The sequence below is a fragment of the Pecten maximus genome, chromosome 5 (assembly GCF_902652985.1).
Source record: "Pecten maximus chromosome 5, xPecMax1.1, whole genome shotgun sequence".
In the NCBI taxonomy this organism is placed as follows: domain Eukaryota; kingdom Metazoa; phylum Mollusca; class Bivalvia; order Pectinida; family Pectinidae; genus Pecten; species Pecten maximus.
The window spans coordinates 33,214,565-33,233,975 of record NC_047019.1 but is presented as its reverse complement, the minus strand read 5'-3'; the positions used below and the strand labels follow the sequence as shown (position 1 = coordinate 33,233,975).

Genomic DNA, 19,411 nt, shown 5'->3' with positions numbered 1-19,411 from the left:
GGAAATCATTGTCATCGGAGTTTTACTATACGGTGATAGAATAAACTAGAGACATTCCGAAAAGTTACACTCTGGACAAGGTGTTCGATGCACACGGAGATAAGTTATTGTTTTTACTTGTATATTTTATAACAAAATATGCAATAGACAACATTAGCATCACAGGAAAGGAAAGCGTATTATCTTCTTAAAAGTAGAATTAAAAATATATGCTTAATGCTGAAACTGAATTATCACTATTTGATACATATATGTAGTGTAGCAGTAGCAAGGAGTAACAAAGTTAGTGTAGCCAGAGACATATATAGATGTATATATGTCTCTGGTGTAGCAGGCCGGATTTTAATTGTAAATACTATAGGCCTACATGTATGGTCGCCTTCTAGCTTCCGGCTAGCGGGAATTTCCCTTTAGCTAGAGCGGCGGACCAGTAAGCCGACGGTCACGGGTTCGATCCCGCTGGCTGCACACTACTACTCCTTGAACTTTTACACGTAGCATGTAGATCTATGCTATACGTATGGTACTTAGATTTACTGTTGCAGATGAGGTGTGGGTCCATCACCAAAAATATAATCTGTGCATCTTTTATCCCTAAAAGGACTACTAAATGTGAAGAAAACGGTCAATAGCTCCATGGTGTATTTTGAGACTGGTAGATATACTTTACATGAACATCGTAAAATAATGATCATGAAATATTGGTTAAAGCTGATAAGAACAGATAATTGTATATTAAAGTCGTACCATGATGCTCTATTTGAGCTCAATATCAGAAAACCTAATTATCAATTAAACTGGGTGTATGAGATAAAAAAAAAAAAAAGAAGAAGTTATGTATAGAGTAGACATGGGTTTAACTATGTTTGGATTGCTTAAAAAGTACATAAATGAAAAACAGTTTTTGAAATATATGCAACGCCTGCATGATATATTTATTCAGGAATTACATAGATTCAATAATTCTTCAAAATGCCAAATTTATAAATACCTTGCTGATAGCTTTGAATAATTTCAATATTATTTGAAAAAAGCTTTTAACTCCAAAACCAAACAAATATTAAGTAAATTTCGTATACATACACACTCTCTTTATATTGAGTCCGGACGCTATAATGCTGTTCCGAGAAGCGAAAGAATGTATACAGTCTGTAACCAAAATGATGTAGAAGATGAAATGCATTTTATTCTACTATGTCCAGTTAATGCAGAGTTAAGAGATAAGTTTTATCAAACAATATTATTATAGACATCCGAGTGTTTATAAGCGTATAGAATTATTTTCATGCAAAAATGTTAAAACTAAGTAAATTTGGTAAATTTTTGACGCAAGCAACACATAAAAGAAAATGTCTTATGAATCTCTATCCTCCGCCATCTTGAGAAGTTCGTTCAGTATGATTATTGTATTATATATTTGTATAACCTATATCCTGTATTGCACTTGATGAATAAAAAAAACTTGAAATTTGGTAACCGCAGGTCGTCTGTGTCAAGACACACCTAGAATAAGCCTGGGGTAATATCATTGTTTAGTGTTTACATCTCGTCTACACCATAACCAACATGATGCCCTCTCTGCCTTCTCTGCTATCGTCTTGGTAGCTGTCTTTCTTTTTGCGCCCGTCCGTCCTACTTTCTGTAACAGTTTCAAAGCTGACAGTGCAGGGAACCCTCTGGCACCAACCTCTACCGGGAACAGCCATGTGCTCCATCCCTTCTGTCTACACTGCTCCACACAGCTAATTATTAATTATGTTATTACCAATGACTCCATCCCCTCAATCGCTAATTTGAAGTTCAAATGTTGTGAAACTTATATCAAATTAAAGGTTGAAAATTTCTCTACCAAAAGATGATGTTATTCGATAGGTTTAATAGCATATAAGAGCACACCAGTACTTAGACTACTGAATATCCTGATATTTACAGTGGACTGGGGAACCCCCATCTGGGGAATTTCCGCCTTTTTACACCTGGAATCCTCCGTCTTTCTATTTATACCAGGAATGTATGTGTTCTATTTTCAAAATCTCAAGACCCTACTCTTTATTCTCGAATATAGAAAGTGCCAACTTCAAGTATTATTTACTCAGGAAATAGTTACAAACCTAAGAAACACATTTTCTTCAGGGACTTGGTTCAGATGAAACACCAGCGAATTGTCTGAATTAGTTGTGAGAGACCTACAAGCTCTTTGTATTTGGCAGCTTTCCGTTCATGTGCCTTAAATCGACATCCTTCTTCCTATGGCACAGTTCCATCAATATGTCCTTTCGGCACTGCTGCGACCATGTCACCATGTCTGGTCTCGGTATGGTATGCAATAATACATCAGGAAAGACAAGACTTTCATTAGGGTCTGCTCTCATCTCTCAAGATGTGCTTGATTGGGAATATTTATGTGACAGGCTGTGGCAGCTGGTTGCTCCTTAATTTTTTCTCCAGCTCTTACAAACTAAATGTGAGTGGGTTTCTTTTGCACCGTTGTCGGCTTCTTCAGTCTCCGTTCTTTCTCCAGGATGCCTGTTAAGTTAGCCAGAACCTGGTCGTGTCGCCATCTATATCTACCCTGCTGGAGAGCCACTCCACGTTCAGATAAGGTATGTGCCGATGTCCCTGTGCCACCGCATAGGGGACAAGCTGGATCCTCGCTCAGGATATAAGCTCGATCCTCAGAGATATTGAGGCCCCGTCTACACAGGTTGCTTGGTGATGGCAAGGTGTCGCACACAGACCTGAGCATGAAGGAGATTCTAACTGGTTCAATCTTCCATAGGTCAGTCCATGTGATCTTGTGCTTTGGAAGATTCCATCGAGTCCACAATCCACGCTGTCCTAACTCAACTGCTTTACGTTTGCGCCATTGTTCCTCCTCTGATGTGACTAATGTTGAAATTCTTTCCCTTCTGTCTTTACCATCTGCTTTGCTCCACTGCTGAAAATGGTCGACTCCAAGTCCTCGTCTACCAACACAGATGTTTCCCACAATGTCCTGCAGTTCCAATGTGCTCTCAGCTTGGCTGACTGTATCAACACCCGGCCATTTTCTGCCTGTCCTTGTGACCACCTCAGCTTCCCGTACCATGTTATCTCTGGAACCCTTCAATGTCATGATAAATCTACACTTGGACACCTTGGATTCTTCCACAATGGAAGACAGTGGCAAATGTCTTGCTTCACATACCTACTGCTATGAAATTAGGTGGTACCCCCTACCATGATCGCAACTTTCCTCTGACACACCTCTTAAGAAATTCAACAGATCAGATGCCAGTGGTAGATTATACAGCATAAGGGTCCTAGACAGCCTAGGACGAATATTATGTTGATACAACCAAGCCCGATCCCATACAGCCCGTTTCCATTTCAGCCATTCGTTGACTTGTCCACAGACCTTCCCCGCGTTCTTCATGTCGGACATGGTCTCGTCGTACCATCTCCCCAAGTATTTCATCGGGTTTTTGACAATAAATGAAATTATGGAATTTCCTCTTCCTGGACTCGAAGGGTGAACTGATTTGTCTATCGCCCATCTTGATGACCATGCATAGAGATTTTTTTTCATCCGAGCCCATGTGACGACATCATCCAATGATGATAGTATCCATCGTGTTTGAACGTGGGTTGTTGTAGTGGTAGGTCATCCATGATCCCCCCGTCCGACTGTTGACATACTCCAGATTTCATTCTCGGGCCTCTCAACAGCTTTCATGGTGATGTTCATTCCAAGCACGAACAGAATAGGTGGCACTGTTCAACCTGTTACTTTACCTTTCTACATGACATGTCAGGCCCGCGATGAAGCTGTTTGTGGTAAACCCAAGTCGTCTACCATCAAAATACTTCTTCACTATACTGGTCACATGTTCTGAGCCGGGATGTGGTAATGTTGCATATCTACTTCAACCAGCTTGTGTGGGATGCCTCCATATGCGTTTGTCAGGTCGAATCGACCTATCAGCCATGGCTTCGCATATCATTTGACTCAAGCCGCGTTTGTACTATATGTATACATAAAATCCAGATAATGCTCCTTTCTGGACTGAGGTGTCGATGTAGTGATTACTCGACATGTAATTTGTTAGTCGCCTTGTTATCATAGATGCCTTTCACTCGACACCAAGCAAGATGGTTCTGGACTGCTCTACAGATGTTTTTTTTCTTTTGTAACAAAACATCATTCAGTTTTCTTCCAATTATCGTGAATTGCACCTTTCTCCCATACATCTTCAGGATCATCCACAGCCGTCGTAATGACATGAGGCACTTTTTATACTTACGATATGCCAGTCCACTTGGGCCAGGTTATGGCTTTGATCTCGATTTCCTGATCACGTCCTGCGCTTATTTCCAAAAGGATTCTCCCAATTTAAATGGGATACTTGGTGGTTCCACTTCTAATCTTGGACAGTCTGCTTGTGGCTTTGCCCTGTCTGGATCACAATATGCGTTTCACAGATGTTGTTCAATCTCGGCCTTAGAACTTTCCAACTTGCCGAACGCTCATCCGCCAATAGCTTTCTAGCAAAATTTCCTACCAGCTTTTATCCTTTCAGCCTTTTTTAGTTTCCTAGATTTCTCTCTGGTGGTATCTCTTAGGTGTTGGGAGTCCAATTCTCTCTTGCTCTGGTGCTCTTCCGAATCTGCGGTTCAACTCTCTGCCTGTCGATTGATGGCGTCCAGTCTCTATCCTCCAATCTGTTCCACTACCAGCATGATGCACACTCTGTCGGGGATATAGGGGACACGCCCTGCAGCCTCCACTAGTCTATATTTACCATTGTATGGCACTGCCACTATATAACCCTACCAATTCAGTTGCGAGTTCACCAGCCTATGAACTGCCAACAGGAAGTGATCTCTGCTACTGGTAAGCGCGGGAAATTTGAATTTGAAAATTTCAAAACAAAAATCGCATGACAAATAAAACAATCGCAGATGGTAAATATAAGAATTGAACGGCTTTCAGTTGGAATTCATAGTCAATATGAATTCCAACAGGACAGAGGCAAATTCAACATGAAGCGCTAGTGCGCTTCATGGAATTTGCCTCTGTCCAGTTGGCATTCATATTGACTATGAATGCCAACTGAAAGCCGTTCAATGCTTAAATGTACCGCTGTCTTCTAAACCACACCCAAAGCCTGCAATGTCTTCCAGGCTGTGACGGAAATCCTCTTCATCCGACCTCCACAGGAAACAGCCAAGTTCACCACCCTCGCTCCCTTCATTGTTTGCCGAGTTCTGTACATTTGGCTCTCTTTTTTTAACTCTACACTTCCCTGTAATGTTATCTCCAATATGCCCTCAAGGCCATCCTCAAATGCCATTCCTTCTCATCAGCCATTCTGGGCCTCGACCAGTTGACCCTTGCTTTCCGTTTTGCTGTAGCTAATTTAAGATGGGGCTCTAGTTGTGAAGTGACTCATCAGCAAAAAGATCTCCATTACAGAGTCACAGATGTATAAAATAATAATATGTATATATTAATACTTAATCTATAGGTTTGTGGTTGTTAACTGACGTCGTATGTTTCTAAAAATCCAGAAACCAAGCTCATGTGCCACTGAACTGTATATTTTGTATGCTTCTACTACTAAATGGTAATGACCAACTTTAACAAATTGAAGATAATTCCATGAGAGAGAAAGATATTTAGTCGATTCCGAGAAAGCCAACATTATATATAAATACCCTATATAGATTTAATTTGGAGGGTACAGTGACAGAAGAGCAGATTAAAAAGATTCAGTACTAGATCAGGAAGATATGATATCTTGTAAGATCTTATTCCACTCGAGTATTGATCATGGAAAGAAGGATTGTTTTCTGACCTGGGTTCTACAGTATTGTATTTGGAAGGATTGGTGATGGGCATGCGTTGATAGTCAAATGTGCGATCGTAAGACTTACTACTAAGTGTAGAAAGAGATGAAAAACACGGAAATTATTTCATTCAAAAATCATGTATAAAAGATGTCAAATTAATTGAATATAATTGATCTAGATGTTGACACATTTGTATTATATCATGAAAATCATGGCACAATGTCTTGGCATATTTTCAGTTTCAATCACGATTAACTGGATTCAGAGAACTATTGTAATGTAACATTCAGTTGGACTTATCAGTAATAAATATTAATTATACACCATTTATTATGATATAACAAGAACACTGTACTTCATATATTCAAGATTATTTAATAAAGACAATGATAAAAATGCAATGATATAAAACATGCAATGATAAAAGCAGAATCATTACTAGTTATCAAATAAATTGAGTTAAACTTGTCAAATAGTGTATATAAACTGAACCAGTGTAAACATTCCGTAATAAAAATGCCCGAGTAGAAAAGCTTACAAAGGAATCCACATTAAGCTAACAAAACAACAAAACAATGACATAAAATGTGAATTGCACTACAACATGTATATTGATACCTGCATATGTGCTGTACAACACACCACACATATACTGTATGAGATAATAACCAAATATCAATAAAAATTGTGTTTATCACACAATATTGATACCTGGTACATAACAGTGATATATACATATACATTTGCCATTTCAAAGCCAGAAAAGGGTACTGCCCTTCACCTGCAATGGTGTTTTCCAAAATGAAGAAATATGTGTAATTTTTTTATCAGACATGTGGAATGGAAAAAATACTAGTACAGTACTTTAGCTGTTCTGTTTCATTTTTCATAAATCAATCAATCAAAGGGCCAAAGGCCCTGAGAAACATCAGGGTTTGATATTGTAATTAGTTAAGAACTAGTGGGTATTACGTCCAGAGAGCTATTAGATATAATGTCTAAAATCTTGTATTTGGTCCACAGAAAGTTCTTACCCCACTACACATACCTTTTTTTTTTTAAGAATGTGATTCTCACATGAATCATTTATGAAAATACATATATGTATGTACATGCATTTGGAATTTGCATTGTATTGCAATTCAATTCATGGACAGTGTAGAAAATGAGTAAAACATATGAACTTTAAAACCAAATTCAAATGGATTATACATTGTATGCCTGAAAAAGTCGTCTTACATATTTCACACATTTCCATGATTTCTGTAACATACTACTTCAGTAAATCCTAGGCATAAACAGAGATATTGCCATCTCCTGTCACATTAGAGTATAGTCTAAGCATTGTGAATGAATAACATTTCATATCCCACTACAACCAAGAGATGTGTTAGTATTGTAAAGTTTGCAAAATAAGCATTCAGATCTAATCATACAATCACTGATTCATGATGTACATGTTTTATATCAGGTTGAATTTTAAGTTTTTGAAGTTTTGACAGATCTGACACAGATTTATAAATATTAAGCCAGGATAAGATATATGAGTTGAAGGGAGGATTTATATCCCACCAGGAAATATGACATGTATATAGACTCCAGCTATGTTTGAGTTATGAAAGATGCATACTGGCGATCAGTCCTGACCGTCAGATGTACTCTTTTTGTCATGTCAAAAATTTCAGAAAATATTAAAAAAAAAACATATATCAGAAACTTACTTCACACAAACAGACTGATAATCAAATCCATCCTTTTTATTTTTCTTCTTTACTGAGGCACTATCATACATTGGATATAAATATTCTACTGGGCTAATGAACAAGAGGCCCATGGGGCCTGTATCGCTCACCTGGTTGGATTTGACCAAATGTCAAAATAATGTACATGTTCAATTTGTCAATACATATACAAAAATGTACTCTCTGAAAGACCATATGGATTATTTTTACACAATAATGGTGTTTAAAGAAACTAAGTCCCTTAGGGTGGGGAAAACCCTTTGGCCTATTTTTACATAAAAATTGTGTTTATCCCTTAATGACCAGCGATACTATACATAGTTATGGGATTGAGGGTCACAGTAACCATTTATGCAAAATCTGTTCCCCCATCACCAGGGATGTTTCTGACCAAATTGGGTTCAAATCCATTTAAAACTCAAATCTCTATTTCCCCTATTTGGCCCCTCCCTTCAGGCCCCTTGGGGGTCAGAGTCAATATTTATATAAACTCCCTTTCCCCCTTCCCCTAAGGATATTCCAGACCAAATTTGGTTCAAATCCATTCATAACTTTATGAAAATAACGATTTAAAGGAGTAACCCCTATTTCCCTATTTGGCCCAGCCCCTCAGGCCCCTCAATATTTATACAAACTCTTTCCCCCCCTTCCTCTCTGGATGTTCCTGACCAAATTTAGTTAAAATCCATTCGTAACTTAATAATTAATAGCGATTTAAAGGATTAACCCCTATTTTCCCTATCAGACCCCACTCCTCAGTCCCCTGGAGATTCAGAGTAAAACATTATACCAACTCGGTTCCCCTTCTCCAATGAATATTCCTGACCATATTTGGTTTAAGTCCATTTAAAACTTTATGACTAGTAGCAATTAAAAGACTAATCTCTATTTCCCCTACTTGGCCCCGCCCCTTAGGCCCCTAGGGGTACAGAGTAAAAATTCATATAAACTCTGTTCCCCCTCCCCTCAAGGATATTCCTGACCAAATTTGGTGAAAAGCTATTCAATACTTCAGGAGTAGTAGCGATTTAAAGGAGTGACCCTATTTCCCCCCACCCCTCAGGCCCCTGGGGGTTGAGAATAAAGATTTAAACAAACTCTGTTCCTCTTCCTCCAAGGATGTTCCTGACCAAATCTGGTTCAAATTCATTAATAACTTTATGACTAGTAATGATTTAAAGGATTAACCCTATTTCCCCTATTTGGCCCTGCCCCTCAGGCCCCTGGGGGTTCAAAGTAAAAATGTATACAAACTCTGTTTCCTTTCTGCCAAGGATGTTACTGACCAAATTTGGTTCAAATTCATTCATAACTTTATGACTAGTAGCGATTTAAATGATTAACCCTATTTCCCCTATTTGGCCCTGCCCCTCAGGCCCCTGGGGGTTCAGAGTAAAAATTTATACAAACTCTGTTCCCCTTCTGCCAAGGATGTTCCTGACCAAATTTGGTTCAAATTCATTCATAACTTTATGACTAGTAGCGATTTAAAGGAATAACCCTATTTCCCCTATTTGGCCCCGCCCCTCAGGCCCCTGGGGGTTCAGAGTAAAAATGTATACAAACTCTGTTCCCCTTCTGCCAAGGATATTCCTGACCAAATTTGGTTCAAATTCATTCATAACTTTATGACTAGTAGCGATTTAAAGGATTAACCCTATTTCCCCTATTTGGCCCCGCCCCTCAGGCCCCTGGGGGTTCAGAGTGAAAATGTATACAAACTCTGTTCCCCTTCCCCCAAGGATGTTCCTGACCAAATTTGGTTCAAATTCATTCATAACTTTATGACTAGTAGCGATTTAAAGGAATAACCCTATTTCCCCTATTTGGCCCCGCCCCTCAGGCCCCTGGGGGTTCAGAGTAAAAACATATACAAACTCTGTTCCCCTTCCCCCAAGGATGTTCCTGACCAAATTTTGTGAAAATCCATTCAATACTTTAGGACTAGTAGCAATTTAAAGAAAAAGTTGACGGACGCCGGACGACGGACGCTGCACCATGGCATAAGCTCACCGGCCCTTCGGGCCAGGTGAGCTAAAAATCGACCCCGAGTTCCTGTATCACTCATCTAGTATTCACTTGTTGGATGATTCTCTGCCTTTCCTTTCATAAAAAGAATGTCATATGTTTGAACAAATTTGACCTCTGTGACCTTGAGTATAGTTTTTGCAAACTTTGTGTGGCTCCATCATATGAACTAACCAGCCAGGTATCACGATTCTTGGCCTTTTGCTTAACCAGAAGTCTTTTGAATGTTTAAAAAAATTTACCCTTGTGACCTTCAATATGGGTCAAGGTCATTTCTCTTCACAAACATTGTCGGGCCTCATCAAAGGAACCTATCAGCCAAATATCATGACTATGAGAATCTTGGTTAGTGAGAAGAGGCTCTACATTAAAAAGTTGATGCCGGACGGATGATAGATCCCATACCTAAGTGTAAGCTCCCTTGGCCCTTTAGGCCAGGTGAGGTAAAAATTATATGACAGCTCACTTTAAGTTAGGTTCGATTTCAACACATGAATAGTCAGATACCTGTTTACACAACTGTACTATAAACAACAAATACAAAAACATGTATAGTGTAAAGACACAATAAAAGAGAATTTATCCAATCTGCACACACATTACACAAGCAACTTTACAAGAAATCAAAACAGATTTTTCATTGCTTCTATCCTTCAAACTTCAACAGTCAAAATCCAAAATGGTCTCCTGTCTTCCTTTTTGTTTTTCTGATCAATCTCAAAATCGAATATGTCTATGGACCTAGAGAACCAATATATGAAATTTATGGTAAATCTTCCTATATTATTAATCACCAGCAATCTACATCAGCTAATGATAACAAGCAAATTGACATATTGGGATGTTTAAGAGAAATTATTACACCACATATCAACTCTCATAAAGTCTGAAGTAATATTGTGGGGAATACAACTTTTTTAATTGTCGCACATCATTTTGTAATATCTACATATTAAAAGTAATTATTACCTTTTCATTACAAGCAGCACTATGGATGCAATATCACACAATTTAAAAACAAATTATCAGACTGGTGGATTAGATGTTTGATGAAAGATGTTTAAGCCATTAGACTTAAATTTAAAAGAATGCATGCTGATGTTGAATGTGCTCCTATATGAAAGATCTATATATAACTAGTAGTTATAAAGCTTATTGCATGCAAACCAGCTTATTTCACAAATATACTGTATCAGGCATTAACATGTACAGCTGAATGTAATGTTATGTACAACATATTGTTTTGTTTTGCTAACGAATCAACTGTAGTGCTAGATACTTTTTTATCATCTCTTTTACAAAATGCATACATTAGAGATTAACAACCTCTGGGTAAGCTAAAAAGTTTGGTTCATGTTATTCAATATCTTATCAGCAGCTATGGTCATATAAGGACTGCGGTAAGCTATACAGATATATGTACATAGAATGGAAATATTATATTTAGGATCTTAAATGAGCTTTAATTTCATATCAGATCTTTGAACGGGGTCGGGATCTCAATGGTTTCAAAAATATAACCAAAGAAAATATAAGTTCTTAGGGGTGAAGAAAGACCCCACTGCCTATTTTTGTGTTTATGTCTGGATGCCAGGCAATGCTATATATAGTTATGGGTTGGGGATCTCAAATTCTTCAAAATCCCCAGGGGCTGGCACCATATACTGAACAAGGGGACTGAATTGAACAATTTAAAACCTATATGCCACGATAAAAATGAAATATCATAGCTATCCGAGTTGTATATTTCAAGACTCTTGAAGCTGGGGGGGGCCTAGGATATTTTCATGAACAAATTTATGTGAACTCCCATTTGCCAACAACAATGCTTCAGGCCAAATTTGTTCACAATCTGTAATTTAGCTTTTTTGGACCTACCACTCACCCCTAGCAGATCAGCCCTACTAATTGTACAATTCTGAATCTCCACCACCTAAGGATTCTACCAATCAAATATGAGTGATATCCATTGCTTAATTCAAGACAAGAAAGTGTTTATAGCAATACAGCCAAATTGCTCCCTTGTGGCCCCGCCCCTCAGCCCACTTTGTGCCCAGTTTGTTTAATTATGGCATAAGGTCACCTTTGTCCTTCATACCAGGTGAGCTAAAAAAATAAAGTGCAGCAATCAAATGGAAGCGGTCAATTTCTGACTGGCACAGTCAATGAAAAACATTCCAGGGAATAGGAAATATTACACTTAGTTAAAGTCTAGTGACATATATGCAAAAATATTACATGGCCCAATTCACCAGATAACAGACCGATTATGTGATAAATATATATATATACCTCTTCAGACAAAAGTAATATATTTGAATTCTGAATTAAAATTTTACATTCTTAAAATACTTATCTATTATACAATTTTAATGGCAAGATTACACAATTGTGCCTAGTAACAAATATATTACATGTATGGGATATTTTACACTTTAGATAGAGTTATATATTTGTTTGTACCATAAACAAAAGTAAACCATTCCTCCTACACCCAATTCTTCTCTGTCTCAACATCATGCTCTTTAGCCATTACAGTTTCATATGATGGAGGAAGCTGACTCCCTGCTTGATTGTTTTGTGGATGATGACCTTGACCTTCCTGAGGGTAATTCATAAGTGGAGCTTGCACTTGATCACCTTGGTTGTAATACATAGCTTGACCTTGTGAATAAGGAACAGGTTGACCTTGACCTTGTGAATAAGGAACCGGTTGACCTTGACCTTGTGAATAAGGCACAGGTTGACCTTGACCATGTGGATAGGATATTGGTTGCCCCTGACCTCCCATAGGGTAGCCAGGGTATCCAGGGTAACCATGACCCATGGGCTGTGGTTGAAAGGGTTGCACAGGTTGTTGTGGTTGACTTGACATCTGAATGAGTGTGTTGAGTGTCTGCTGTAGAATTGTCACTTGTGACTGTAGGTTCATCAGAATGATGGGTGCACCAACTCCCCGTCTCTGAGGGACAGCTGCTGCCTCTGTCAACTTTGTCTGTATTTCAGTGATGTAGCTTTGCATTTGTTGCAGATCTTCTATACCACATGCATTCCTGTCTGGATACTGTGACTGCAGATTAAATATGTGCTGTATAGCTCCAACATCTCTTTCCACCTGTAACAACATCTGTTGCTGATTAAATACACCGAAGGAAGTTTTGTACATGCAATAAACAACAATTGAAGTCACTGACATAACTGCAAGTGCAATTCCAAACAGAATAAGGAAGATTGCAGATGTTTTGATTTCAGATCTATAGGAAACACATTGTCTGAAGTCAATGGTAAACCAGGAGTCCTTGTCCGGCGCTGGACCAGGATCCTCTGTACAGGTGCTGTAAGTACTACCAGCAAACCCTGAAGCAATCACACACTGTCCCAAAGCAACAAAGCTCAGCACAAAATTGCCAATCACCTGAAATGAAAGGGGGGGAATTCTTTTAAAATGCCATTCAGCAAATAACAGTTATCTTGTGAAAACTTAATTATGAGCTCTGAAAACAACAAGTTTCTTGTTATATATATAATACTTCTTGGTCTGAAGTGGGGAAGTCTGCCATCTATATAATTATCCAGAATGTATCATGTTTAGCGAAACAGAAGTGAATTCATCTCATTTCACAATCAATACACGTTCTTTTTATGAAGACTTAAAAAAAGGTATGGTTTTATCGATAGAGAGTGTAAAAATGCTGTGTTAGGGTATAAGTTTTTATGAGGCTTAATTCTTTTTAATGTGCACACTTTTCAAGTATGTATTTCAAGAGGTTGGCAAACAAATATGAAACAATGAGTAATATTTTGATAACCTGCAATGGATAACCTTTTGAATAACAGTATATCACTTAAACAAGCAATAGATTTCAACAGGCAATCTGCAAGGCTGTACAATATGCAATGTGAAGTGTGCACTGTGAAGCCTATATAATGGACACTTAAAACTCTATCCTTTTATTTTCATTGCTAGAATTTTTTTAAAACAATAGGCCCAGAGGAAACAAGAGGCCCATGGGGCCTGTATCGCTCACCTGGCTGGATTTGACCAACTGTCAAAATAATGTTCAATACGTTAATACGTAGCTATTAACTGTCAAAATAATGTTCAATACGTTAATACGTAGCTTTATTTGTCAATCTCGAACAATGCAATATATGGTTATAGTGTGGGGATCCCAACTGCTTTAATGAAATAACAAAGTCCAGTCTCTTTAAGGGTGTGAAAAGACCTCAGGGATTGTTTTTACGTCATGATTGTGTTTAAAGAAACTAAGTCCCTTAGGGTGGGGATAGACCCTTGGGCCTATTTTTGGATAAAAATTGTGTTTATCCCTTAACATCCAGCGATGCTATACCTGGTTAAATTATGGGATGGAGGGTCACAGCAACCATTAATGCAAAATCTGTTCCCCTTTCCCCAGAAGGATGCTTCTGACTAAATTTGGTTCAAATCCATTCTTAACTTTATGACTAGTAGCAATTAAAAAAGAAATTACCTCTTTTTCGCCTATTGGGCCAAGCCCCTTTAGCCCCATTGGGAATCATAATCAACATTTATGCAAAATCTGTTTCCCTTGCTCCAAGGATGTTTATGAGCAAATTGGGTTCAAATCAATTCATTACATTATGACTGGTAACGATTTAAAGGAATTGCCTCAATTTCACCGATTGGGCCCCACCCTTCTGGCCCCTTGGGGGTCAGAGACACCATTTATGCAAAATCTGATCCCCTTCCCCCAAGGATGTTTCTGATCAAATTTGGTCAAAAATCCAATAAGTACTTTATGACAAGCAGAGATTTAAAGGAATTGCCTCAATTTCCCCTATTGGGCCCCGTCCCTCTGGCCTCTTGGGTGTCAGAATCGCCATTAATGCAAAATCTATTCCACTTCCCCCAAGGATCTTTCAGACTAAATTTTGTTGAAATCCATTCATAACTTTATGACTAGTAGCGATTTAAAAGTAATTACCTCTTTTTCCCCTATTTGACCCTGCCTCTCTGGCCCCTTGGGGGTAAGAATCGTCATGAATGCAAAATCTATTTCCCTTCCCCCAAGGATCTTTCAGACTAAATTTTGTTGAAATCCATTCATAACTTTATGACTAGTAGCGATTTAAAGGAATTGCCTCAATTTGCGCTATTGGGCTCTGGCCCCTGGGGGGGGGGGGGGTCAGCCTCACCGTTTATGTAAAATCTGATCCCCTTCTGCCTAGGATGTTTCTGACCAAATTTGGTCAAAATCCAATCAATACTTTATAACTAGTAGCGATTTAAAGGAATTGTCTAAATTTCCCCTATTGGGCCCCGTCCCTCTGGCCCCTTGTTTCTGACCAAATTCGGTCAAAATCCAAAAAGAATTTTTTTACAAGTAGCGATTTGAAGCAAATGTTGACGGACGGACAGACACCGCACCACGACATATAAAAGCTCACCGGACCTTCGGTCCAGGTGAGCTAAAAATGGACACTGTCATCATCAAGAGGGATTTTTTTTATAAATACCATACCAGTATTAATTGAATACAGATTCCTATTTATCAATATAGATATTATCTTCCTTACAGTTGTGCAAAATAATTAGACAATGCTCATGATTGTGGCTAGACCAAATTTTCCATCCAGAACAATCCTGGAAGTTAGCTACCAAATACATATACTTACGTTAGCTACCACATATATATACTTACAAGGGATTTAGAACATCCTTTTGCTTCTGATTCCACAATGTTTCTTGAGGCACAATACTCACACAATCCACCAGCCATTCCCTACACAACATGTTGGAAGAATAACATTAACATACATATGTGTGCTGTCACCACTCCTGTACCATTCAGTTTCACAACTTTTACATGCAGATGAAATCAATTTACACCACACAAGAAGACACTAGTAGATATGTAGGATCTATTGGATTGATTGAATCAATTTTAGCGGGTATCAACTTCATATATGAAACAAGTAAAGACTTTCACGTTCAAATATTTTGCATAATGGGCAAGGAAATCTAAAGTTGCTGTTTCTTATAATATAGGATTAATTAAAATTCTCTTCACTGGACTCAATGTCATGACATTGAATTAATTGAAAATATAGATAATTATGACGTTACTTGCATTATTTTTATGTATCTCGGACCTATTATTATATAGGAGATCCTGGTTCTCCCAGTACTTAGCAAGTCTTTTTATAAAGGTGCTAATACCACATTTTCCAGAAGATTGTTCCATATTTTTACAATGCACAAGGCAAAAAAATTCTTACGCATGTTTTATTCTAGATTGTTGTGCAAATACTTTGAATGAATGTCCTCTTATTCCCTTTCTTTGTGAATGATCTTTTTACATCTTCAAGGATAAGTTTTCAAGGTACCCTTATATGTAACTTGAATGTATAACCTACCAAAACTGCAGCAAACAGCCCTATAGGTATAGATCCTAGATGCATATTTTCACTCTTGTTCACCAAGTCCATGAACACAGAGCTGGTTATCAGTAGTCCAAGGGAGGCAATAAGCATGAGTATGCCGACATAATGGAGGCACTTGGCTCCCTTTACTCTCTCCTGTCGCAAAGAATCTGACAACACAATGACATATTCATAATTGATATACATATGTATACATTTCATCATAATCATGTGTTTAAAATGCGATATAAAACATAACTGTGAATATTTTTTTTATATGTACTTTGTATATTATCATAATTTTCTTTGATTTTTAACCAGTTATACTTTTAATTAAAACAAATCTTATTTCTTCCTGCATGGTGCCAATAATAAAATATTCTTCATCATTATGGTATTTTGACCCCAGTTCATTTCACCGTGCATCAAAATACCATGCCACACCAGTTATCAGAAGGAATATCTTGCTATGCTTGTTTGTACATGTGCCTTAATTAAGAAATGTTGTCTCATGAAAAGTGGTTTTATAAGTACATACACATACTGTAATTATAAACATGCAGGCTTATTAATATGGATTTCAGTAATTTGTTCTCTTGCATTTGAATTCTAGACTGATTAGAGAATCAGTCTAGAATTTAGAGGTCCTAGGTTGAAATTCCAGTCCGACACATTTCAATATGTCACACTTGTTAAACAATGACATTTAATTATGAATAAAAATTTTCAGACAAACCCTGTGGGCCAGCTGACATAAGGAAGAACAAGAAAGTCCCATGGTGACAGCAAAGAAATGAGTAGTGTTGTATAGGAGTGTAAACCTGGTAAATACTAGCTGCAATATTCCTCTCCATTAAAGAGTTCAATCGGTTGAGCACAAGACTATATATATGTATATAGCTAGTAAGCCAGAGGTCCCGGATTCGTTCCCAAGTGGAGGCAGTGATTTAAATTCAAATAATCCTGCAAAGCTTCCATTTGAGATTTTAAACAAGATGCCCAGAGGGCTTGCATCGCTCATCTGGATATTTCAATAATTATGACAAAATCCTCTCAATTAAGTTATATTTCAAATATTTTCCTACTTTTAACTGCCTCTTCCATCAACGAATCAGATTACAGTGGTCTAAATCCTGTCAGTCTTGAATGTGTGAGAAGCATGCTTGAAGTGTGTGTGTGTGTGTTTTAAGAGACTTAATTTAATTGTCTCCTTGTGATAGTACAAATCTGATGCTGAATTTATATTGCTACCTCTCCAACATTCTACCTGTCATCTCATCTGGTCACATCATACTGATCATGACAGCATGCAAACAAGTCATCCCACTCTCTTAAATCTTCAGCATTAAGAAGGAGGAGCAACAACTATTTCCAGAAACTATTTCCAGACTCTGGTATGTCACTGCCAGGGGACAGAACCCGAAGCCTTTCTCCACTGGGTGAAATTTCAACTAAAGGTCAAAAGTGAAGTATGTGTAATGTCAAGGGAGACATTAGAGAGAATAAAGATGTTAAGCAAAGAAAAGTAAAGACATAATGCCAAATTTAGTCACCTCTTAGATCATACAACTGGGCAGCAAGTACAATATTCTTACATGTACCCTATATAGCTACCTGCAGTGCTGACTGCAGACTATAGGGGCTTGTCTGTTGTATAAACTTAATCATACATCAACCATGATCGGTTCTATTTTTTGTCTTATTTCGGGTGTGTGTGAAATATCAGAATACAATACAACTACTTAGGTATTATCCCGTATAGGACCAGCTTGTGTTTTGTGCCCCCCCCCCCAAAAAAAACCACAAAAACAATATAGAAATCAACATAAATATATAGCTTCAATGTTAATCCCTTACCGTCTTTTACTGCTTTCTGTTGTTTGAAAGTCTGAAATTCAGCTTTAGCAGTTGACATCTTGTCGTCCTGTTTTTGCCGTCTGATAGATCTATGACGTAAAATTTATCCTCGCTTATTTCGTAACTCAGCGGTTGCAAAATATCTGTGTCATCCCTAGACCTACATCAAAATGAAAATACATCATGGTGAAGTCACGTGTGACATCGTCATGGATAAAAATGCTACTTAAACTTATCCAACATTAGCGATGCATAGGAAGGACAATATATCTACATATTTACACCCTAGGCTACTGCAATAGTCTACTGCAGTAGATACCCGGTATTTCCTCCATCCCGTTGTACGGCTGCAGTGGACATAGCAGTTGATTGCCATCAAAAGCACCTGTATCAGAGGTTACAGTAATTCAACATGAAATCCATTCCATTGTTAATACTTATATTATGCTTTAATTTACAAATTCTCTACTGAAAAACAGTACGCTCTGTCAGTCATCTTACCTCTGTTTTGACGTGCCTCCATTTTGAACATTATTATCAGGGCGAACTGGATTCCGTTGTGCCGTTCTACAGAGGTCAGTTTATCATGCTAAGTTGTTTATAGACACGACAGAATAATTCCTGTTATAAATCGATTTGCTCCAAAAGTCTTCCTCAAATTTAAAAACATACGGGAAAACAGCCACATACCATAATTTACTAGTACAAAATACAAGGATTAACAAGCGGCCCAGAGGGCCTGTAGGTAATCGCTCACCTGTATATGACATTCAGTTCGCTATAACTGCGTTGTATACGTTCCCAATTTGGCCCACCTCTCTGGCCCCTCGTGTCCAGTGTTTACACAAAACTAGTAACGGATGCCTGATACGAAATATGGACCAAATCCATTTATTCCTACAGAAGGGGAAGGATTCTAAGGCCAGTTTCACATTCGCAAAATGTAAAGAGTTATTTCCCCTGAATTTCGCGAAAACGAGACTCAGCCTGCTGACAAGTTGACAGTCACAAGGGGTGTGCCTAATGAGTGTCCTGTGATGGTTTTTGCATGCCCCGAATATCTAACCTATGAAGATGTCAAATTTGACTTTGATATAACGAGTGCATATTATACAAATGTACCGGCGAACACGAAGTTACGGTGCCATAAACATACGAGTGTCCTGTGAGGAATGAATGTCCTGTGATTGTTTTTGCACGCTCCGTAACTCATTAAATGATATTTTAAAATTATTTTTTCTGTATCATACAGATAAACATTGAGCCTATTACCATGCAAAAGTTTACTTTGATTGCACGAGTGCATATTATTTAAATGTACTGTCGAAGTTACATTGCAGGGTGTCCCGCGAGGTGTTCGCGCACGCCCCGTGATTTTGTTCACAGGTACTTAATTGTCATGGGACATGATTATGATGTTTTTAATTTAAATGTTTTATTATAGACGATTAAATTATTGTATCCCAATCGCAAGCTTAATTTGTAAAAAAAAAATATCGTCCCTCGGCCTTATAAATTTAGTATTTATAAGGCCGAGGTACGATATA

The 19,411-nt window shown here is 37.9% G+C and overlaps 1 protein-coding gene across 2 annotated transcripts; it reads right to left on the bottom strand.

The window, feature by feature from the left end:
• Positions 1-9,613: 9,613 nt before the first annotated feature.
• LOC117327832 lies at positions 9,614-18,830 on the bottom strand. Of its 2 annotated transcripts, none has more exons than XM_033885036.1 (5): positions 18,622-18,830; positions 17,865-18,024; positions 16,002-16,177; positions 15,287-15,367; positions 9,614-13,017 (listed from the first exon to the last, which is right to left on the bottom strand). In XM_033885036.1, the coding sequence occupies exons 2-5, from the start codon at positions 17,920-17,922 to the stop codon at positions 12,091-12,093; spliced, it is 1,242 nt and encodes a 413-aa protein (XP_033740927.1). In that variant the 5' UTR covers positions 17,923-18,024; positions 18,622-18,830; the 3' UTR covers positions 9,614-12,090. The 2 variants fall into 2 exon arrangements, with proteins under 2 accessions (XP_033740927.1, XP_033740926.1); XM_033885035.1 differs by lacking the exon at positions 18,622-18,830 and adding an exon at positions 18,366-18,606.
• Between the last annotated feature and the right edge of the window lie 581 nt (positions 18,831-19,411).

Coding starts and splice junctions, on each gene's coding strand:
- LOC117327832 (XM_033885036.1), bottom strand. CDS start 17,922: ATGTCAACTGCTAAAGCTGAATTTCAGACTTTCAAACAACAGAAAGCA. Junction 16,178..17,864: donor ACAGAAAGCAGTAAAAGACG/GTAAGGGATTAA, acceptor TTGTGTTGTCAG/ATTCTTTGCGACAGGAGAGA. Junction 15,368..16,001: donor GGCTGTTTGCTGCAGTTTTG/GTAGGTTATACA, acceptor CATGTTGTGTAG/GGAATGGCTGGTGGATTGTG.